A 23,420-nucleotide genomic window follows, 5' to 3' on the forward strand; every position below is an offset into this window, starting at 1 on the left:
GTCAGTCCTTCCTGGCTTCTTTTGCAGCAAAGTGTGTTCTTCACAGCTCTCTTTGCTGGAAGCACAGGAGATTTCAAGCTCACAAATGAGTGAGACTCCCATATGCTTGAAGTTGGGCATGTGCATAGCTGTTTGTCTGGATCAAGATTACAGTTCTCACCACTTGACAAGATTCAGCTTGTGGTTTGTGAAATGCTGCCAGTTTCTGTGGAATTAAAGATTTATATAAAATATCAATGCAGGGAAAAAAAAAAAGGTAATTTCCTGTTCTCTGTGTGCATGTGTATAGTGCATTAAGTTAAAGCTGCTTGTGAAATAAGGATGATGTTCTGCAATAATATTACTTGTGTCACAGTAATCTATTTATGCCAGGTGAGAGCTGGTCCTTGTTCCCAAAGAGCTGTCTGCTGTCTATAGACAAAACCAACAGACAAATAAAGGTGCAATGAAGATTTTTCTAGTGTCAGGAAGTGACAGAAATAGAGGCAGCATCTCTTGATGTAGTCACTTTGCTCTGTTTTCATGCTTTATGATGTGTTTTCTGGGGAGTTAAAATATTTTACAAACAGTGCAACACCAGCATTTTTTATTGGCCTCTGTATGACTGCTTTCCAGCCTGCAAGGATTGATGCCAGGTTTTGTTTTTATTGATCTGCGAGAAATGTCGGGACAGGAATTTCTGGTTTATGTTGTCTGATCTCTGGGAGCACTGGAAGACTGACAGGACACTGAGCAGACAAATGCAAACCCAAGCTGCCGCTTTTTCGCAGCAAAATCCAAGTGCGGTGAAGAAGGAGGCCCCGTATACCATCCCGCAGACAGGGCTGCGCGGCAGAAGAGGAGGATAAAGCTGGGTGAGCAGTCATTGCGGTTCGGCGCCGGGCTGCTGGGAGCTCCGAGCCGGGGCAACGGAAGGCACGGGCCGAGGCAGTCGGGCAGAGCCCATAGCGGGCCACGGGGCAGCTTGGCGATGCCCGGGACGGGCGCGGCGCTGACCTAGCGCGCTGGGGTGGACGCGGGGAGGTGGGCGGCGGCCTCGGGGGAGGAGCAGGAGGCCGGCCCGTCCCTGCTGCGTGTGTCCCGGGAGCGGGGCCGGCCTAGCGGGAGGAGGGCAGGGCGAAGGCGGGGCAGCTGGCGGGCCTGGCTCAGCCTGCCGGAGAGGAAGGGGAAGGGGGAGCAGGCTGCGCTATTGCCCTTTTAAGCGCGCGGGGGGGGTGCAGGAGGCTGGTACAAAGGGAGCTGCCGGCGTGCTTCTTATCCCCTAGCTGCCTGGGGCTGCCCCAGCTCCTTCCGCTATCTTCCGCCTCGCAGGCGCGGCCGGGGCCAGGGTCGGGCCGGGCTGGGCTGGGCTGGGCTGAGGCGGAGGGAGGCGGTGGCAGAGCGGGTGAGGCGGCGCAGGCCCGGGCCCGGAGATGAGGCCAGGATGTCGGTGTCAGGGCTCAAGGCCGAGCTGAAGTTCCTCGAGTCCATCTTCGACAAGGACCACGAGCGCTTTCGTATCGTCTCCTGGAAGCTGGACGAGCTCCATTGCCAGTTTGTGCTCCTGCCGCCGCCGCCGGGCTCCAGTCCGCAGCCGCCGCCGCCGCTCACCATCCACTGCAACATCACGGTGCGGGGGCCGAGCGGGGCTGGGGAGGGCCGGGGCACGGCCCGCCCTCGCCATTGTCTGCAAGACGCGGGGAGGGGGCACAGCCCCCCTTCGGGGGTGACTCAGCAGCGGGGGTGACGGGGCCTTCGCCCCCCGCGGGCCCTGGGGCTGGAGGGGTTGGTGAGGCACCCGGGCCCGCTTCCCACCCGTGGAGGGTTCTGTGTTTCTTCTCCACCGCCATCATAACAAAAGTTAGGAAGCGGGCGCCCTCGGCCTCTTCCCAACCGAGGCGAAGGCCCGGCAGACCCTCTGGGGGGCTCCCACTGGGGAGCCGCGGGGAAAGGACGCGGGCCGGAACAAAGGGCGGCTGGGCCCGGGGCAGCGGTTAGGCAGTTCCAGAGCCGGCGCCTCGTCGCAGGGCCGTCCCACGGAGCAGTGGAAGAGCGGCGTGGAGGGTAGACGGGCTCTCGCTATCTTCCCCTGTCCCAGCAGTGTCTTGGCGGGACATGCAGAGTGTTTTTCTCGCTGCCCCGAGAGGTGGGAGCCCGTAAGGAAGGTGGAGAGCGAGGGCTTTACCGAGTGCGCCACACCGCCGCGGCCTGGAGCGGGGCGGCCCGCCCTGACCCGAGCGGGCCCGGCCTTGCCCCCATGCAGGTCATCCCCGGAGGCTCAGCGGCGGCCGCCTTTCGGGAAGGACTGGGAAACTTTTAATTCTTGTCTTCGTAGAAGGATGAAATGGTGTCTCTGGCCTCTTGTTGGAGGGTTGTTTTCTCGTAATAGTGATGTGCACAGCCTGTCGAGTCTCGAGGACTTCCAATTTGTGGTGTGGTTTGCTATGGGATATCTCATCTCTTCTTCTTAAATTCGTTGGGGTTTGTTCGATTTAAATGAGTAGGAGGAAAGCTGAATGCGATGTTCAGTATTGTGTGCCACGGCAAAAATTCTCTGTTTTTAAAAGTTTAAGGCCTAAAGTTGCTAAAGGAGTTGACTCTATTGGTGTCTGACTCACGTACAGGAAAGTGCTGGAGGTTCATTTTTATTGGACTGACTAGTTATAAGTGAATCTAGATGCCTTGTCAAGACCCAGCCCAAGAGCAGAATATGGAAAATTTTGCCTGGCTGGAAATAGGGTTAGTACATTGGGATTTGAGCAAGACGAGCTCTAGGTCTTTTTTCATCCTTTTACCTATAAAGGATGACAGTTACAGAAGTTTTACATAGCGTAGAGATAAAAATATGCACACAAATGTAAATAATTGAGTACTGAAAGGTGGAAATGTACATGCAAATCTAGTAATCTTGATCAAATCCTTACTTGTCTTAAAGCAGCTTTATTAAAGAAGACTAAAGAGGATCTTTCAGGTTTTACAGGTAATGGTCATGAGAAGTCAGTTTTGTGGTCATGGGGCATGTTTGTTTTATGAGACACTTGAATATGCTTGTAAGATGTTTTATATTGTAAAATGATAGGACATTGGGTGCTCTTGTTTTTAGATGTTGACCTATCAGAAGATGGGTTCTTTGAATATTTCTTCTTTATTCAGCACAGAGTTTCACCACTGAAGTCTGGCAGTTGCTTTCCATACAGTATGATCTATTCCATAAGTCTTTCTCCAAATAGTAAAGTAAAAGGCTTGATGATTGTGTGCCCTCAGTTGCCAGTTGTATTTGAGGGGGTATTTCTTCTTTGCCAAGTGACTACTAAACCAGTAGTAAGGCCTGAAGTTTTGGGTGCCTTGGGTCTGTGCTGTGTTGTGTATCTACTTCTGAGGCTGCTTCTGTTCTGGCTGCTTTTGATAGTAATTCTTAAACTTCCAAAGAAATATGCCCACTTATTTGTCGGTCATTGATTGAGGTGTGTCTGAGTAAGCAAGAAACAGGCTTAGGTCACTTCTGGTGGTTTTATGTATTAATGAGGAAATGGCATCTGCAATCTGCTATTACAGTTAATTGACCTAAAGGTCAAAAAGTCTTTTGCACACCATTAGAATTGTGGTATATGAACTTGCAGAAAGAACAGGAAAAGAGTTTTCAGACCTTAGAGCTGAGACTTCTGCTTTGGAAAAGGCTGTGTCTGAGCTGTGTGTAACTTGGGCTTCACAGTTGTCTGAGAGTAGCTTCATGCTTTCCAATGTTGACTATTTTCTTGTCCCTTTGATGTAGGTGACCAATTTCCCTAGCTGTTAAAAATAAATGGGGGAGTGCAACCTGAGATACAGAGGTGGCTGTCTTGATAAAAGTGAACAGCAGATGACAGAGCCAAAAAGGGAAAGCTGATCTCTGGACATCTCTCTTAGTTGTTTGGCACAAATGTTAAAACTATGTGATAGAAGTGATTTATGTCCACCCTGTCCCTCCAGTCTATTGTCTCTGGCTCCTAATTGTGTGGATTTTTTTTTTCTGTATGTGCATTTAAATGGAAAAAGTCTAAGTTGTTTACAGTGCTTCATTGGATCTGCAGGTATTGTGGGAACTAGGACTTTAAGTGGCAATAGTAGCATGTAAAAGTTGGTAAGGCTATAAAGTTACTGGCAAATGTTGTTTTTTTGAGGAGACTTACCCTTTGCATCTGAAACTACTGTCTTAGTGCTCTGGATTTGCAGTACAAGCATGTAACTTAAGCTGTTTGCTGTTTCCAACCAGGTTAACCCCTGCAATGCTGATCAAGCTTACAGTAGATTGTTCACCTGGATGCTTAAGAATTCTGCTAAAGGGAAGAATAAGTACAGAGCTGAAAAATAAGCTTATATTTTGAAGTTCTGTTTAGATACACCAGTATTTTACCTAATATGAAGGCTGTCTAGCAATGGGTACAGGTGCTGAAGTTACTGGTCAGAGAAAAATCTGTTAGGGAAGGAAGCTTCCAGCAGCTTCTGTACTAAGTCTGAAAAGAGACCTGATAGCTAAGTTGCTCTGATCTTCACAATGGATCTCTTTCATTGCTCTATTCTAGAGAGAGAAGGCAGAGGAAAGAAGGAGCATTCTTCTGGAACGTCTGCTTAGGAACTGCATGGATCTCCACAAATTTCCTAGACTTAAGTTCCACAGTTTGATTAGAAGTCTGCCCTGGAATTTCTCACTGAGATGGTTTTCTGATTGTCTGCAGTGTGAGTTTGTATAACTGTCAAAATTATGTATGTGCTGCAGCATCCTGGGAGTAGTCTACCTGTGATCCTGAGTAGTGCATATTTAACTTGATGGCTCTTCTGTTTCATGAAGTCACAGGCAGAACTGTGTTTGAGTTTTTCCTTTGTTATTTCTGGTAGTGACCCATTTTGGAACTTAAATGGTTAATTAGATTATTTTAAAGGAGGACTCCACTTTAGGGTGGAGTCATCCCTGTCAGAGACATTGCTGCTTATTCCTCAGAAGGATCTAATTATTCAACTTGTTCAGGCTGTGTACCTTAACATTGCCATTTTGTTATGCCAGCAGCAGTGTCTGAACTTTTATTTTTGTGTTCTTTTCCTTTGTATTGCAAGGAGGAGGATTGATTTGGACTACTGGAACACATCTTGTATTTTTTAATTATTTTTTTTTTCAGAGAGAAAGAGCATACTGTACCCCTTCACCTATAAACAAAACTACTATTGAAATTGTATCCTCATGTAGTGCTTGGAGGTAGAGTGAGGTTTGCACAAGCTCTGAGTGGAAGCAGATTTTGCCCCAGACATAATCTGATGTGCAGTGATATCCTTTCTACATTAACTCCTCAATTCAGGTGATAGGGCTGACTCCAGTATACTCCTGCTTCTCTGCTGGAAAGGAGTATCTTCTGCTGTTACTGAGGAATACCCTGCTGCTGAGTCAGAGTTAGAAGCTTCTATTAAAGAGTTGAAAAGGTTGCTGTCTATAGATAAAACTGCAATTGATGGGAGACAACTTTATTTTCCCTTCTAAACTGGAGTCTATGAAAAGCTGTCACCTGTGAAGCTTTTGACAAGCTGGGTATATACAAAGAGTGAGTGCATTAGAACATGCAGTAGTTCTTCAAAGGCATAAGATTTTAATCTTAAATGCACTCCTAGCTAATGCCTCAACAGCTGATAACCTTTGGAACAGGTTATTAATTTGTACACAACTTAACATAATGAATGAATCAGTTCAAACCACACATATATCTGTGTGTGCTTTTATTTTAGATCACTGGACATTTCCTGGTGAGGTTGAGAACCTTGTCTTGCAGCATATGGTCACCAGCACTAAATAAAAGCTTTCTGCACAGCTTTATCTTGAGAATGGTTTCTAACTAGAGTTGGATATACTTGGTGGTTTTTAAAAGGCCACTCATGTAGCTGTTACCAAACATAATTTCTGCAGTAGAAATTGGGAAGTTCAGTCTTGTTTTGTTTAGCAAACCAAAATTAGGCCAACAACAAATACTAAGAGTGAGGACTCTAGCTTTTGTTTCTATGCCAAGAGTGCCATTGGAAAAAGAATACTGCAAAAGGGAGTAGGAGGCATCTTTTGTGTTTGGGAGACGTAGGTAGAACCTTACTTTCTGACACAACGACTTAGCTGTGCTATATGTGAAAGGCTGTAAACAGTACTTCAGGCCTTACCAGGCATTCTGTCCCCTCAATGAAAAGTGACATGATCCTAAAATGTCCTAGAAAGCCCCGATGGTGTGCCTCAAATACAAGTGCTGGCTTATGCTGAGCTTTTAATGGACAGGAAGCTACACTTACTTCAAATGGATTGCTCATGTGAATTGATGATACAGTAATTTCAGGACTGTGAGTGTTGTGGTGCTCAAAAGAACTCTTCCTGAACTTTGGTTCATTACAAGTAGCTTTATAAAAAGAATTAACTTTCTACTCGGCATGCTTCCTCACGTTAGCTGTTCAGGAGGCTTTTGTAGAAGACTAGAAGGTGCGTGGTAATTACCATCCTTCTCCAACTTCACTAATTTTTTTAAGAGACTTCGAGTAGGGCTGCTATGTAACAGGCATTTGATGGTATGTGAGGGTTGCCTTTGACTTTCATTGCCAATGGTGTTTACTTTGTGCCAGATTGGAGTAGTGGTCTTAGCATTACTGGAGACCTTTCTTACGCTATGTGAAGCAAGGCACGTACTGCTGTTCTAGACCTTCATTTATTTGTTTTAGGCGATGGGGAGATATTTGGCTTCTTTGTCAAAGCTTTTTATCAATGAAATGAGAAAAATAAGTAGTGTAGAAAGTGTCTTCTGGAAAAGGAGGTTGTGCTTACAAAGTCATTATGGCAGTCTGTCTACAATGGAACTCTGTAAAATCCAAAGTTATTTATCAAGTTGGTCACCTGTCATCCCAAAAAGGAGTAACTGCATTCTGTCTGACTCACTCATACTCTAAAGAATCTACAGGTGTTTTTTCTGTTTTATGCCAGGGGATATTGTGTGTGACTTGCTGATCTCCTCAACAGGAATTAAAATTATGATTGCTAGGAAGAACAAAGTAGGATTGTGTCTTGTGCACTCAGTTATTCTGCTGTTGCTCGCAGACCAGCAAAGGCCACATGCCTTGTGAGGTAGCCAAAACTGAGTTTGCTGGACTAAGGACCTGGCTGGCATGTAAAAATTCTTTACTGGGTTGTTGTTAATTTGGATCATTTCCCAGTCTGGTTCACTGTGTGGCTGCACAAACAGCTGTACCGACACAACAGAGGGCAGTGGAGTGAGTGAGTGTGGGGGAAGGCTGCTGAAACCAGCACTGCTGACACAGAGCTGCCTGCCAAGTGCTGGCAGAGTCTTCAGCAGTGCTGGGGTTGATCCCTCCTGTGTGGAATACCTGAACTGACAGCCGGCTGGTGGGCCAGAGTGTCTGGTTTGGTTCAGAGACAACTAGATCAGGCTAACTGGAAGTAGTTTATTTGTAAAATCCTTTTGGGAAATGGAAGATAAAAAGATGGAGACAGTTTTCTAAAGCGTTTGCTTGTTTGTTAGTTTGGAAACAGGCAAAACTTCTGTGTAGGGACAAGCATTTATGGAAGCTGATTAACAGAAGTAACTATGATTTTAGCTATGCCTTGGTGTGAACTGCTGTTCGGTGCTGACAGGTGGTTTGCCTTTATGTGGTTTTTGAAAGGTTATAACCCCTGAATTTCTGGCTGAAGTTAATTTTTTTTGTTGTTTTATTTTTGCTTTAGACTATAGTAATATGCCATTCTTAAGAGATGATAGTTTATGGTTCAATAAGCATTTCACTGTATTTCTTCAGCTGCAAGGTCTGTAGGAGAAGTGAAAATGATTTGTCACCAGCTCATAGAAGACAACTGGGATTAAGTGAATTACTGCAATAAGGAGAGGCTATTTAATGTTTAGCTCTTCTATCAACCTGCTTCTGTTCGGCACAGTTACAGCTGGTATGATCAGAATAGTTCTCAGCTAATCTTTGCTGGAAACAAGCACACCACCTAGTGCATGTCTTACTGATTTCTTGCTTCCAGCTTTAACTTCAGTGTGGTGTTAGGATAATCACCTCATGTGTTTTGTTTCTTTATCATGCATACAAGACATTCCTGTGTATTAAATGCACTGTTAGAGCAGTTAGTGCATGATTTCTTGAAATTTAGTTTGGACTGTGTTCTCCTTTGTCCCAGATGTCTTGAATTTTAACCCCTCAGAGAGAGAGAGTTCAGTTGCAGATCTTCCAGTAGTTTCTTCAGTGTGCATTCAGAAAGACAGACACAAGCTCTGTCAGAACTTGAATAGTGGCACTGGAAAAAAATCAGTGTTCCTTTGCACTGATGTTCACAATACTACAGGCTTCCTTGAATTTCTGAAGTAGGAAATAACTGTGGTGAGTGTGTGGCATTTAACTTATTAACCATAAACCTTTCTTGAACTCCATGGTACTAAAATTTTTTGTGTGGGGACAAAGTTCTATCTAAATTGCTCTAATCTGAAAGCTGGTGACTGAGCAGCAGTCAGGGCAGGTGGGGATGTGTGAGGGGAGAACTTGGGAGCCTGACAGGTGGTGACTGGAGTGCTCCTTGGGTGTAAGAGCAGTGGAGTCACAGGACTTCTGTTGGCAGTGGGTGAGAATGAGTAAACCATCTCTGTGTGTGTCTCATGCACAGCGAGTTTGTAAGGGCGGAAGAAAGGAAAGACATACTTAAGGAGAAGGAGCACAATGCTTTTGGGAGGAGGAAGGGGTGAGTGATTTGAATACTTGGAAGATGTACATTCCTGGAGGTTAAGATAATGAAGAGGAGGAAGGCAAAGACTGAATTTTTGTGTGACAGCAGAAGTGACATCACTTTGCATGCTGTGGAGTCAGTGTTGAAGCAATGAAGGCAAGAGCAGGTCTATCTACTAGGAAACTTTTTCAAGTTAAGTTAGTGAGACAGTGATGTTGCACCTTAAGTGGCAATCACTTTTTCAGTTCTAGCTATATTACAAGCCATTTCTTGCTGCTATGTCTTTGTGACACTAATGTTGATGATGATTTTTTTGAGTGTAGTTGTCTGTGTAGCTGCATAAGTAGGTCAGTAAGAAGTCTTGATTAGAATGAGTTGAGATTTGTTTCAAGTAACCAGACTTCCTTCAGGAATTTGGGCATGTAAAACACTGTGCTACTTGTAAAGAGCACTGGGGAAGCAGATACAAAATGTCTTTCTCCTTAGTGCATGTGTCTAGGTGTTCATTAGATAAGCCGTTGCTAGCCTGAGTGTCTGTAATTAATGTATGCATTGAAAGGGAGACTGTCTCATGGCCGAGGGCCTTAAAACAGCCATTCCCTGACAACTGTCAAGACGAGTACAAGGGCACAGTGGTTTTTTATGAGGAACAAGACAGGTCAGTCTGACTGCTGTGGGGTGCTCTGGTAAAAATCTGGATTGATTCTAGTCTCAGCTTTGCAACCTTCTTCCCAGTAAGCAAGTCACTTGGACTCCAGCAATACTGCATTCTTTGCTCAGTTTTCAGTGTGGATGCTCTGTAACTTTATTTGCTGCTCTTAATAGTATTGGCAAAGGAATGTTCCTTAGCTTGCTTAACTGGATTGGCCCTTAACAACAGTTTTCATTTTCGGAGACTACATGCTGTTCTTGAACAACTGTTGCTTTGCTATGCTGTTAAGTTAAATTATGCTTAGTGTTTACTTGAGAGTTCTGTTTGAGCAGCAGTACATAAACATTTGGTGAATTTTACTTTGGGTCCATACAAAAGTGTTAAGAACTTTTCTAGATTTGAGTGCATAGATGGCAATGGTGTGTTGTGGTGATGACATGGAGAATTAAATGTTGCTTCCCAGCAAAAAACAGTAGCTGTTCTGTCTGAAAAGTGACCTTTTTTTGGTTTTATGCTCAAAGTTCCTGTTTTAATTCCATGCAGTTACGTTACGCAGAACAGCAGGTAGCCTGCTGCCTTTTGGTTGGTAAGGGGAATGGATGAGGTTGCAGCAACTGATAAGTGAGTATGATAAACCTCCTTTTCCATGTGCAATATATGATTTTTGCCGATTGGAATCTCTAACTGGGACATGTTATGTAAATAGTTTGAAGCATGAATGTCTGTAAAAATTTGACTGGAAGAACTTAAATGTAAGAACTTTGATGCCCTAAGGTAACGATGTTTGAGCAGTGAGAGATTCCAATGTGTGCCTGGATAGAGACATGGAAGTAAAACTCAGAATTAGCATAGGTTATTTCACAAACATATAATTTATCAGCCTTGGATGTCTACCTGTTTGGAAACAGCATTTTCAGCATATTTTTTTCTTTAAAAATGTTTTCTTCTGTTGATGTATCCAATGTTAGGAAGTTAGATTGCCTAATTTCAAGAGAATTGTATGAGCTTGGGTTGAACAAATTATTGTTGTGCTGCTGAAGCTGCAAATTGCTAGCTTTTTGGGGTTTCGAGTAATTGTTACATGGGTGAACTGCCATTGAAATACTTGCGTAGCTATGCTGTGGTCACAGTCCTGTGAAATACTGGCTCTTGCAGATGTTGTTGAATCTGTATATTGCAAAAAGTGATCCAAAATCTAGGCTTTTCATTTAAGAACATGTTGTAGTCTTTATGCACTCATACAGAAACCGGCTCTGGAAGTTGCTGAGTGCAGACTGTTGCATGTGTGTCTAAAAAGGCCTGATCTGGCTGGAAAGGAACTGCTTTGCTCTTCCCAAGAGGATGTCTGTTGTGACAAGTGTCCATAGCCGGGCTCTATGCTCTCAACAGGAACATTTCCTTGTGTTTACTTTTGTGGCAGACTCTTCCAATCAGTAGGACTTTTGTTTGGGACAACTTGTGATTGTAGAGTGAATTGTACAGGTGCCTATAGAGTTGTGGTTTGTTATGGTCTTTGTTTCATGAGGCATATGCCTTTGACTTTACCTTCTCTAACAGGGCTGTATTTAATTCTAAACTCAGATACTCTTCCACACTTGCTTTGTTTTCTGAAGAGTTGGTGAGAGGAAAGTCATGACCCTGTTAGTTGTGTTGTTTTAATGCTCTCCTGAAGATATTCAGTTCTGCAGTGATGAGCATATTAGAATAGGATTATTGGATTCTTTCACCTACCTCCTGTGAAGGTGCAAGATGATTAAGCTCTTGCAATCTTCCAGGGTCTGACTAAAGTGTCCTACTTCAGCTGGCGTTGTCTTGTATAGACTGTAGTTGTCAAGCCAGTCCTGAAAGCTGAGGGTAGAATCGCAGTCATTCTGTGTTTAAAAGAGATACATGTATCTTAGTCAGTTGAACCTGATGCCTTACCAAATGCAAGAGTTGTTACAAATGTTCTCATTGAACCCGGTAGGTCAGGCTTTGGCTTCCGGAAGAGCGTAAGGAAAAAGTGTGTAGAAGCTGGCTTTCTGTGGCATGCGAACAACTAAAAGTCTCTGTTTAACTGAACTCTAGGGAATAAAAGGTGACCTTCTGTTAATACACACTAAGCTCTTAACAGTGTTGTATATTACTGTCCTAAAATTCAAAAGGAAGAGCAGGGCTTTTTTCCCTCTTGTTCAGTAGGGATGGAGAAAATGCACTTTGCTTCCTCCCTACCCTGAAGATGAAATTTCCATTTTCATCTCCCCCCAATGTATACACTTATCTTTTAGAACTCTGGATCACCCAACTCAGCACTGTACTCGGCACTGGTTAGGCCGCACCTTGAGTACTGTGTCCAGTTCTGGGCCCCTCAATTTAAGAAGGACGTTGAGACTCTTGAATATGTCCAGAGAAGGACAACGAGGCTGGTGAGAGGCCTCGAGCACAAGCCCTATGAGGAGAGGCTGAGGGAGCTGGGATTGTTTAGCCTGGAGAAGAGGAGGCTCAGGGGAGACCTTATTGCTGTCTACAACTACCTGAAGGGTGGTTATAGCCAGGAGAGAGTTGGTCTCTTCTCCCAGGCAACCAGCACCAGAACAAGAGGACACAGTCTCAAGCTGCACCAGGGGAAGTTTAGGCTCGAGGTGAGGAGAAAGTTCTTCACTGAGAGAGTTGTTAGCCATTGGGATGTGCTGCCCAGGAAGGTGGTGGAGTAGCCGTCCCTGGAGATGTTCAAGAGGGGATTGGATGTGGCACTTGGTGCCATGGTTTAATAGGCATGAGGTCTGTGGTGACAGGTTGGACTTGATGATCTTTGAGGTCTTTTCCAACCTTATTGATTCTATGATTCTAACTGTTAGATTCTTAAAGAAATTACAGTATTGTCACATGTAAATGTGAAAAATTTTACTTGAACTTGGAAATTAAGTATTATAATATAATAATTGTATATAATAATATAATAATTGTAATATAATTCATTGAGTCTGTATAGCAGAGCAAATTGTGATGTTTGGATGTTTGAAAATTAAAATTTGGAGAGTTCTAATAACTTGAGTTTTCTGGGAAATTTTTAGTTGGATTATTTCCAGTAAGCTTTCAGAATAACCTGAGTTCCAAGTGACCTTTCATGCTATCATTTTGTAATCATAAGGAATGGGATGGCAGGGCAGGTGACAGTCTGAATTGTAAAGGTTCCTGGCTTGTAGATTTCATCAGTACTAGAAGGACCTAATGGTAGAAAACACTTTCCACTGCCTTTGGAAAGTTTGGGCCCTAATAATGAACACCAGTCTGTCAGCTGTGCAATCACAACTAATACTCTAAAGAAACTGCAAATACTAGTGTTTTATGGTCATCGAGATACATTTTAGCTCTAAGAATGTATTCTGAAGTGCTGATATTCTTGTTAATTTTGTGGAGTTTTTATCTCAAGAGGTGGATTGACACAGGTGAGAAATTTATTAGTGACCAACTCTCAAATCATAGGCATTAAATTATAGCTAATTGTATAGTTTGATTTTCAGTAGTGTTTTCTAATGTTTGTATAGGATGATGGTCCCTAATCAAGTAAGACTTTATAGAGTAGAATAGACCAGGTTGGAAGAGACCTTAAGATCATGGTGTCCAACCTATCAACCAATCCAACCCACCTAATCAACTAAACCATGGCACCAAGCACCCCATCAAGTCTCCTCTTGAACATCTCCAATGATGGTGACTCCACCACCTCCCTGGGCAGCCCATTCCAATGGGCAATCACTCTTTCTGTATAGAACTTCTTCTTAACATCCAGCCTAAACCTCCCCTGGCGCAGCCTGAGACTGTGTCCTCTTGTTCTGGTGCTGCTTGCCTGGGAGAAGAGACCAACATCCGCCTGTCTACAACCTCCCTTCAGGTAGTTGTAGTATTTTACTAAACAGATTAACTCTGCTGTTTAATTCAAGCGAACTTGGTATCGTCAAGATGTCTTCTATGAGAAAGCCATCTATTATTTGAGATCAATTAGTTGATGCGTGTTTATAGGTGCAAATGCATTCACCTTGCAAAGACTGTATTAGCCCTCTGAAATGTCTTGTTACATTAGGATTTGCTTACTTCGTTACCAAGATTTATGTGAGTTGGAATGATCTCTTCCTAGCCTTCTCAAAGCAATTAAGCTGTTTAAAAGATCTATGGGTTTGATGTTACGTTATTTGGAAGTAAAGGGGAGCGGACAAAAATTTTTAGTACTGAGAGGATAAATTAGAAGTGCTGTTACAGGTCTTAGTTGTAGCTGGGGTAAAAAGAACAGAGCTAGGTTCTGTCCAGAATTAAGATGATTTTTTTTTTTTTTAAAGCTTAGAAACCAAAAATAAATGAAATGGGTTGGATTTTGTTTAACTAACACACTTAGGAATTTTGAGAGGGAAACAAATGGTTTTTGAATCCAAGATGATATGGAAATAAGAATGAGGAACTGTCAGCATGTAATTTATTTTTTTTTAATCCCAGTGCTGATGGTGTGTGATTAAATGTGCTTTCTCCTGCCATTTGGTGACCATAAAATGGCTCTGTGGTGTACAAGGAGATGTGGCTCCTCCATTACCTCATAGCAAACTGTGTACAGGTTATGTTAATCTTGGGAATGTGGGCAAGATGGGCAGTTTCAATTTAGCAGCTTTACAATCCTGTTGAAATTGTGGTAATCTAGCTTGTTTAAAAAAAATCTCATGCTAACATCAAAATTGTGTCGCAGTAGCTTTACAGAGCAGGACAATGATTATATAACATTGCAAGTAAAACAGCTTTATTGCTAAGGATGAGAAAGCTTAGATAGGATATACTTGGATAACAGATCTCTACATAGGAAAAGCTGGGTTTATGTCCCTGGTATTTTCTGTCGTGTTTTGCTGCTTCTCCTCTGTTTAAGTAAGCTAAATTGTTGGTAAAACACAAGTAGAGCCTGTTACGGAGGATGCAGCAGCATGTCTGAACAGTGAGATCGTGCGTTTTTGTACTACACTCTGGTGTTCCTAAGTGATTTGGTATGTTCTGAAATTGTTCCAGTGGCAGGAATGCAGGGCTTTATTCTCTTTGTATTTTGTATGTTTATTAGTAGGCTACATTCTTTTGCTGCATTCTGTTACAGCAGCATTTGTGTTGACAAAGCTCCCAATCTGCCCTGATGTTAATACAAAAGCTCTCCAGAAGTGATGATCCCATGAATTGTAATTGTATCTGGGCTGGCTGTAAACATTCAGCCTTTGTCCTCAGGCCTCGGTACATGCTAGATGTGATGTCATCTCAGTGTGTCGTGTCTTAGTGAGCAATTGCAGTAGCTTTCCAAGCTGTACAGCATGCTCTGGCTTGTGAAAGCTGCCCAAATCTAAGCTCTCGAGCCTCTGCCTCTTGTGCTGTTTTTTGTTTTGTTGTAGGAAAATGTCATGTAAGAGTGGTTACATAAAAGATATCAAACACTTAAGATGGGTGGTACTTAAACTAACTAAACTAGATTATACAAAAACAGCTAAATTAGATTATACAAAAATCACTGTCAGCTGTGTAAAAGGCCCCAAATAATGGTGGGTTTAGCACTGAGAATCGATAGTAAAATAACTACTATTATAGGTTACCTGTCATGAAATACTGTCTTCATATTTAGGAAGCTTGCATTCCTTGCATGACTCAAATCCATCTCTTCTCTCTATAGAATGCAAATATGGAAGCAAAAGCTGACTTAATTCTCTCAACACAATTAGCTTGTGTGAAGTTCAGTAGTTTGACCTTACAAACTGCAAGCTTAGGTTTTCATTGTGTGCCGTGGTGTTACAAACACATGAGCTTGTTTGTATCTCAGGATCAGAACGTTTGAAGCATGTGTGAATTTTGTATTTCAAAAGATAGTGACTCATATCCACGTGGAACTCAGCTGTTCCAAAAATATGGATTACTTACAGATCCAGAGAAACCTAGTGCTGTTTCTGTTGTTAAGTTAAATGTATTTACAGGTAAGTCTGAAGAGTTAAAGCGTTGCAACAAAGGGGAAGCTTGAGCTAATATTATTAAGTATCTGTTGTGAAAAAAATTGGAATATGCAATTAAATATATGGATACTTCCAGTCCAGAAGTCCTACAATTTTCAACCTTTTCTAGTGGAGATGAGCAGGCATGTGTTTAAGAAAAGCCTTTCTGATAAAAACTACTGTTCACAAGTTTCAAAAGCTAAAGCAGACCAAAAAAAAAAAGAATGATTTTTAGGATCTAGTAATTCATATGTATTATACACTAGTAATGCAGGAAGTATTGAGTTGTAGTGTGTTTTCTCATGTGCAGCAGGAGTTCATGTCCTTGCAAAAAATAGAATGAATTGTCATGAGAGCAAAGAATGAGGAAGGAGTGTCACTCAATGCAGAAGGCATCAGCACTTGCAGGTCGCCACTGTACTATATCTAAACAGCACAGATTTGATAATCAAGCAATACCACTGTCAGTCATGCCCCTGTCTGATGAAAGATTTGCTGCGAGTTCTCTGGAGGAGGTTTTTGTATAGGCCCCCCCCGACCAGAATAGATGGCTGATTGCAACCAACAAATGTCCTACTGTGGCACTGCTCATTAAATCTTTATAGTGGAGAAAGGAGAAAAAGCTCAAAATACCTCTTAAGAGAATGTGCATATACAGGCCAAATGTTGACTGTATCTGGAGAATTTGTTAAATTGTAATGAGACTGAGTATTTTAAGAGGCAGATAGTCTAGTGAGTCTGGGAGGGGTTTGTGCTTGTTCTTTGCATGTTCTGATGGGAATGTTGGTGCCATCTAAAGTCACACTAGCTGATTGAAAGAAGTCTTCAGGCAATAGGACCATGGTTAGCAGTGTCTTTCTGATGCTCCCCACTGTGCATAAAAACCCCCTGTGCAGTATGACAGTCTTGAGGTAAAAATACTGCACTAGCGCAGAAGACTTTATAGGTAGGTTGCATGTTACTAAAAGGGTGAGATGTTATCACTACAAAACCTGGAATATATTTAATGAATAGTACTAGTTTGGGATCCTGGCGACAGCTGGGAGTTCAGCCTTGTTTCTCCAGCAGTGATAGTGTTTAATCTTTCGAATGTGAGGAGAAAATACACTTTTCCAAGGGGCAGCATTTGGTAAAGCAAGTGTTTAAACATGTAACTACCCATCTGTTTGCTCTCCTGACTCTTAAAATCTTAGTAAGCTAAGCACGGGACTTCATTAATGGACATTTGAGATGTTGGACCTTAGTTAAGAATAGATATTCCAAGGTCTTTGTTTGTGCATGATGTACTTCAAAGAGAAGCTGAGAAACATACCAAGTGTCTTTGCATCATGATACTAGGAAAACCATGTATTTCTCTGGATTTATTTTAAATCATAGCTAAAAAAAACCTCAAACAACAAAACTTGAGGAGCAGGATTGAGCTTGTTTAAAGGTAAATGTATGCAGAGGCTTCAGTTTAGAGGTGGGAATTTTAGACCTCAAGCACTACAAGTTCCCAGGAGTATGCTGCTGGGTGGGAGCTGTACTGTGATAGTCTGTTTTGCTGAAGTCCTTTATCTAGTCATATGATTTCTTTCAGGAGCTTCAGCTCCCAGCTCAGGAAGTAAGCTTTATGTAACTAAAAGCCAATTCTAACATTCTTGTTTGTTTTTTTTTTTTAGTTCAGTTTTCAAATGGCAGAGTGTTTTGTATTCTGGTAAACCCAGTATTGTCAAAAAGACCATCTAGTTTAAATTAGAAGGTCTAAAGCTGTATTTTGAGAGCTTGCTAAGGCTGAGTTTACTTGAAAATCACTTAAAACCAGATGGTAACACTGACAGATAGGTATGATAGCTTCACAAAAGGAATATATTTGCTGCTGTCTCAAACTACAAAACAGAAAATACAAGATCAAGAGAGAGTGTAAACTGTAAGTATGGTGCACATTTCGGAGTCACCTATTAGAGCAGCAGTAGGAACCTTGGCTCTCAAGTGCTGAAGATTGAAGCATGATTTATTACCTCTCAAATGAGAAATACACGTTTTTTTTTCCTTTTAAACTGCAATGAGGGTAATGAATTAAAATATCCTCATTGTGTTGTATGTCCTGGGGATATGAAGATAATATCTGAACTGAGGTTTGGCAATTTGTACACAGCTACTAGAATTGAATTGAATGGGTAACCAGTGGAGAAACCCACAAATAACCGAAAAAAAACAAAGAAAAACCTCCAAACGTGTCAGTAACATGAGGGGACACTTTCTGCAGAGTTGGAAGCTATGGTGCTTCATCTGTCCTCTCAATGTTACCAAACCTGTGTTAGGAAAAAGTGAAATTGCTTTTTGAAACATCTAATCTACAGGCAACACACTTCTGTTTACCTTTCTGTAGCAGGAGCCTTTCAGCACCTTTTGAAGGGCTGCATGCTGTGGCAGTGTAGTGAAAGAAAATTCTCTGGCTGTGTATTATATGAGTGGTTGTGGGCTGCATCTGTTCCATTTGTTGTATGTGCCCTAACCATGCCATGCCTCCTCCTGGAAAATTGAGTACACATTCCTGTGGACCCACTTGATCTGTCACTAGGATGTGTTTTGGCAACTGTAGGACTGTACTGGGGGAAGAAAGTTACTTGGTAAGGTTTCTGGATAGCACTGTGTGCAATATTCTGAGGAATCTTTAAGCCGTGGAAAGACCTCTGTGAGCTTTGGTACAAAGATAAATTTGCCTGGTTTTGGCATCGTGATCTGCTCATTGACTTGTCTTCCAAGGCAGGAGATTTAAGCTATGTTGCTTCAGTCTGAGAACCAGCACTGGAATGCTTTTAGAATAATCTTATCTGAGGAGGAAATGTGGAGACTCAAAAGTTTTTGCTTGTATTTGGAAGAATCTGTACCTCTTATGAAAAATGAGCATTGATAAGATGTAATCTTTGATGTGTCCTACTTGTGATTACCAATGGTAATTATCACTTGCTGTGCATTTTCAAAGTTCTCTCCTGCTCTACCCACCCCCATGGTTTTAAACTTTTCAGCACTGTTTCTTATGCATATCCTTTGTCTGATCAAGATAGAAACAGGATGAAATACTAGAAAATCTAGTTGGCTGGATTTCTTTCATTTTTCTCTTGCGTTGCTTAAAACTTGCTCTGTTCAAAGCTTCTGTGTTACCTAACCTAGAGATAAAAGGGGATGTTAATACTGTGTTGTGAAATTTTAGGGGTGAATGAGTTTCAAAAGCTTTATGGTTTTTCTAATGTGTTTGGTTTTGTGTGTTTGGTTTGTTTTTTTCACAGGAGTCTTATCCCTCTTCATCACCAATATGGTTTGTGGAATCAGATGACCCAAACCTGACTTCAGTCTTAGAGCGTTTAGAAGATATTAAGAAGAGCAATACTCTGGTGAGCAAGTGTTTGGTTATTTTGGGTGTTTACTTGGCTTTGGCTGTTAGCAAGAAATTGAATTGGTTCATCTGGGGGGGTCGAAGGGCTTTGTGAACACAAGTTTTTCTTCTAAGAACATATGAACCAAAAGTAATTCAGAACATTTGGGGTAAGGAGGGCTTAAATGCTTGCTCTTTAAAAGACGTTACATTTTAGCCCAAGTAATTGCATGGTTTAAGCTACTCAGGAAAATAATTAAGCAGTGAAATGCATGAGAACTTGAAATTACAGAACATAACAGCTCGTCTAGAGCTTTCTTTGCACAGATCAATTAGGAAGGCAAAAACTTGGTGTTCTTGGTATCCTCCTGAGCATGGCTATGATGGTAACTTATACAAAGAGTTCCTGGTTTTGTTAAAAAGACTTGACCTGCTAGCTTCCAATTCATCAGAACAGTCATCATAGTATCAGTCAGGGTTGGAAGGGATCACAAGGATCATCTAGTTCCAACCCCCTTGCCATGGGCAGGGACACGCCACACTAGATCAGGCTGGCCAGAGCCTCATCCAGCCTGGTCTTGAACACCTTCAGGGATGGGGCCCCAACCTCCTCCCTGGACAACCCATTCCAGGGCTTCACCACTCTCATGAAGAACTTCCTCCTCACATCCAGCCTGAATCTCCCCATCTCCAGCTTCATTCCATTCCCCCTAGTCCTGTCACTACCTGAGATCCTGAGAAGTCCCTCCCCAGCCTTCTTGAAGGCCACAATTAGGTCACCTCGGAGCCTTCTCTTCTCCAGACTGAACAGCCCCAACTCCTTCAATCATCCTTGTGGCCCTTCTCTGTACACATTCCAATACCTCCATATCCCTCTTGTAATAGGGGCTCCAGAACTGGACACAGTACTCCAGGTGGGGTCTCACCAATAAGTTTGAACAGTGTTGTGACTTTGGATAATTGTTGTTTACAGAAAATCCTTTCACAGACTAAGGGTAGTTTTGGGTTTCAGAAAACTATCAGGCATTGTATGTTACCTAAGTGTCCTTTCTATGTAGTGGTAGGAACTCTGTATATAAAGATACAACATTAACTTCCCATTCTGTGCAGGAAAGTAAGTGTTCTTGAATATTACTTGGAGATAATTTTCAGTACATCTGCTTTGCTCTCCAAAGAGCTGTATTACAGCCTACTGCAGTCATGGCTTTTTTTTTTAACTTCCTTTCACAATCTGCCTTTATGGCTATTAAGTAGCCCTTAAAGATGGTCTCTATCAGGTTATTTTAATTTTGTTTTGTTGGGTTTTTTCCATTGGTTTTTGTGTAGTGGAATGCATGTGCGTAATGCATACATCCAGAACAAATCAGTCTGCAGAATACTGCTTATTACATGGATTATATGCTGCCCTTGGTATTTGCCTGGTTGGGGAAAAAATGGGATTATTTTTTCTCCTGAAATCACTAGCCTTTAATGTTTACCAGGATGTTAATCAAGGATACTCAACCTTAAACAAATCTCTGTAAATGTCTCTTTCTCCAGAAATACTTAGGATGCATTAGACTTCTAGTAGAAATCATTTGAAAACAAGCAAGTGCAAGTCTTCATGGGCTTTGCCATAGTTAAACCCCAAAAAGCATTGCAGAGGAACATGAGTGTATTAATGTATCATGCTGAATCGGATTTCAGGAGACTGACTTACCAGTTGTGTATTTTCTTACAGCTTAAACTTTAGCCTTGTAATTTGTTGTCATTTGACATGGTAAGAGGAAAGCTGGTTTACTACATTAAAACCATGTACACATTTCCTGGAAAATCTTCTGCAGCTGTTACTTACCTTGGCATCAGTGTGGAACTATGAAAATTTAAACACTAAACCATGGAAAGATTAAGAACATGATCAGTGTAGACAGCATTAGATTTGGAGGCTCTGACTACTTGGCTATGCATATTGAACAAGGTCCAGTCGTCAGGTGAAGGGGCTGCAGAATTGTTTGTGACCCCAAGCATCTCCTGAATTCCTTCTTGGATCCTGAAAATCAGCATAACAAAACTTGGTAGGTAGTTAGAAGGCAGCTGTCAGTTACAATAGTTGTGCCATGAAAGAGAGAAATCCTACTTCCATTTGGGTTGTCTGATGAATGTAATGGAAGTAATAGTTTCAAGTCTGATGTCTCAAACCTTACATCATGCATTATTACATATAACTACAGGTGATTTGGAGGCTGGTGCTTTAAAGACATTAAATTCAGATAGGTAGCTTTATTTCTCACACTCTCCAAACCTTGAGAGCATATTCAGTTTGCATAGAAGATGGCAAAAGTGTAGAATTCCTGGAGTATGTGTACAGCTTAGATAAGCTGCTGTCCCAAAGCACACTGCTGCTGTATTGGGAATTTAGATTTAGTCCCACATGATGGCATTACAAGAGCCAACATTCTTTCTTGAAAGCTACTAAAGCAGCAGCAACAAATTCTGTGTTAGAGGTCAGAGATGAAATGCAAGAAGCAGCTTTGCTTTACTTTCTGAAGCTGCCCAAGGCTGCTGAATGTGTATGAGGTCAGTTACTGTCACAGGCTACCTAATAGCTAGGTAGTGGTCCCACTCTTCCTTCTGTTTATTCTTGTATCCTTCTTTAGTTGTAGGCTAAGATATGATTAATTTCTTATATATATACACACACACATGTATTTATATACCTACGCATGTGCACTTATATATGAACACATACAGAGTAACTTGCACTATATTTAAGTCTGTTTCTTGTTAATCAGAAAACAAGGTGCTTCACAGTGAACCCAGCAGTATATTAGTATCATTGAAGGTATCCTAAAATTGTTAACACTGTTGTATGGTATTAGAAAGATCTCCTCATGCATGAAAAGGCACGTTCTGAACGGTTTTCAGATTTCTAAGATGTTAACAAAGGAAACAAAATTCTGAAATTCTAAACCGGCATGATGGAGTCTGTAAGAGCTACAAACTTACAGAATTCCTGAAGCACTAGGTAATGATAACATTCTGTTGTTTTTGTCAATTATAATCAATATCCATGTACATGTTTGTCATTGTATTTAGTCACTTGAGCGTTTCCCTTATGCAGGCTGTTTACATTGCTCTTTTAATGCAGCACTCTGGGGATTAATCCTAGTTGCTGTTTAGTTCTGCTTTCAGCAGTTTGTATTCTAAGGAAACTTAGTACACCAATATTCCACTTTTCTTCAGTAGCAGCATGGTCTGTGTCTTAATCATTCATTTTGCATCGGCCAGGCATGTGAACTTAGCCCGGAAATACACTTAAATTATTAATACCTGGCACAAATCATGCTGGGCCGTGCTTAGAGCAGAGGGTTGGGTCAGATGACTTTCAGATGTGCCTTTCATGCCAAATTATCCCATGATTTTTCAGAGATATCAGCAGAGCGTGAGGCAAAATGGTGATGGTGATCCATTGCAATAGGATCAAGGGTATGAAATTAATTTCTTTGGAGGAAACAGCAATAAGGAAGAAGGGCTGTAGAGGTGGGGATCACCTTCTCACTCTGCCACCACCTTTGCAGATCACAGAAAGTGATATCAAGTAAAGTAACATACCTATAAAAACGAGACTGCGGTTTGACAGTTGCATGAAGCTAACTCTGAAGTGTAGACTGCTACCAGGGGGGTCCCTACTCTCAGCTGCACATTCCTGCCTACCCCTTTATAGTTAAATTTGTCTTTAATATTTTGATCTGCCATGAAGCTTGTAAGGTGCTGTGTAGTTGTGTGCTGTCTGGTGCCAGTGCAACTGAGGCAGTGCCAGAGCAACTGAGGAGGTGCAGGTGTGCTGCTGGAGGCAGTGAGACACCTTTTTCAGGCACAGCCACTGTGTAGTTTAGGCCAGGTTGTGCCAGCTTGTGTACTTTGTAGTGGTGTTACGTTCAGAAGGAAGCGAGAGAAGCTTACAGTGTGGTGGGTCCTAGCTGCAAAGGTTTATTCTGCATTTCAATTCAGGTGGCAGACATCTCAGGAAGAGGATGGGGAATTGAGGAAACAGGACAGGAATAAAGTTTTCAACCTTTTTTTTTCCCCAGCCTTTACCATATCTTTCTGTAGAGACATCTCATTGTGTTCATCTGCGTTTTCAAGCTTTGGACCAGCCAAATGCTGGTGGTCACCCTTTCCCCTGCCCCCATTTAGATGCTTTGAACACTTCACAACACATATAATGAAATGAGTGTATTGGCTTGCCTGGCTCTACATAGCTGCCTGAAAAAGATGACAAATGCTGATACTGTGTGATTTATGCTCCAGTGCTCCATGAGGCAGTGTTACTTGTGCAAAGAAATATTCTCAGCGAAACACGTAGCAGTGCAAACAAGCATCTTGGACATACTGAGGATAATAGTTCTAAGACCTGCGATTCTATCCATCAGCTAACTTTTGATTAGTCTGCTTTCTGCTTGGTAAATGATTTCCTGACTTTTCAGATGTGGAAGCTTTCAAATAAGGGTAGAGAAATGTGATTATCACAGAAAGCATCTGGCAACAGTAACTATCCCATCTCATGTACATACTGACAAGAAATGTGTTGCAGATTCAGCAGTTCCTGCTTTATTTTTTTTTAGTTCAGGATGCCTGTTACAAATGATGCAGAAACAGCAAATGCGGTGTGATAGAGAATGTTGTAATTCCTGTAGCGCAGGCTGGTGTGTCGGTTCATGGCCTCTGGATAAATAACAGTCC

At 42.0% G+C, this 23,420-nt stretch overlaps 1 protein-coding gene across 1 annotated transcript in view; it reads left to right on the forward strand.

Annotated features, from left to right (window-relative positions):
- The first annotated feature begins 1,327 nt into the window (after nucleotides 1-1,327).
- The window catches only part of UBE2Q2 (ubiquitin conjugating enzyme E2 Q2), a 46,082-nt gene continuing 23,989 nt past the window's right edge, over nucleotides 1,328-23,420 (forward strand). The window contains exons 1-2 of the mRNA XM_054168819.1: nucleotides 1,328-1,609; nucleotides 18,613-18,717. Of these exons, the coding sequence (XP_054024794.1) occupies nucleotides 1,424-1,609; nucleotides 18,613-18,717 (291 nt within the window). The 5' untranslated portion in view covers nucleotides 1,328-1,423. The remainder of the gene's footprint in view (nucleotides 1,610-18,612; nucleotides 18,718-23,420) is intronic.

This window comes from Dryobates pubescens, chromosome 17, assembly GCF_014839835.1.
Source record: "Dryobates pubescens isolate bDryPub1 chromosome 17, bDryPub1.pri, whole genome shotgun sequence".
NCBI classification, from domain to species: domain Eukaryota; kingdom Metazoa; phylum Chordata; class Aves; order Piciformes; family Picidae; genus Dryobates; species Dryobates pubescens.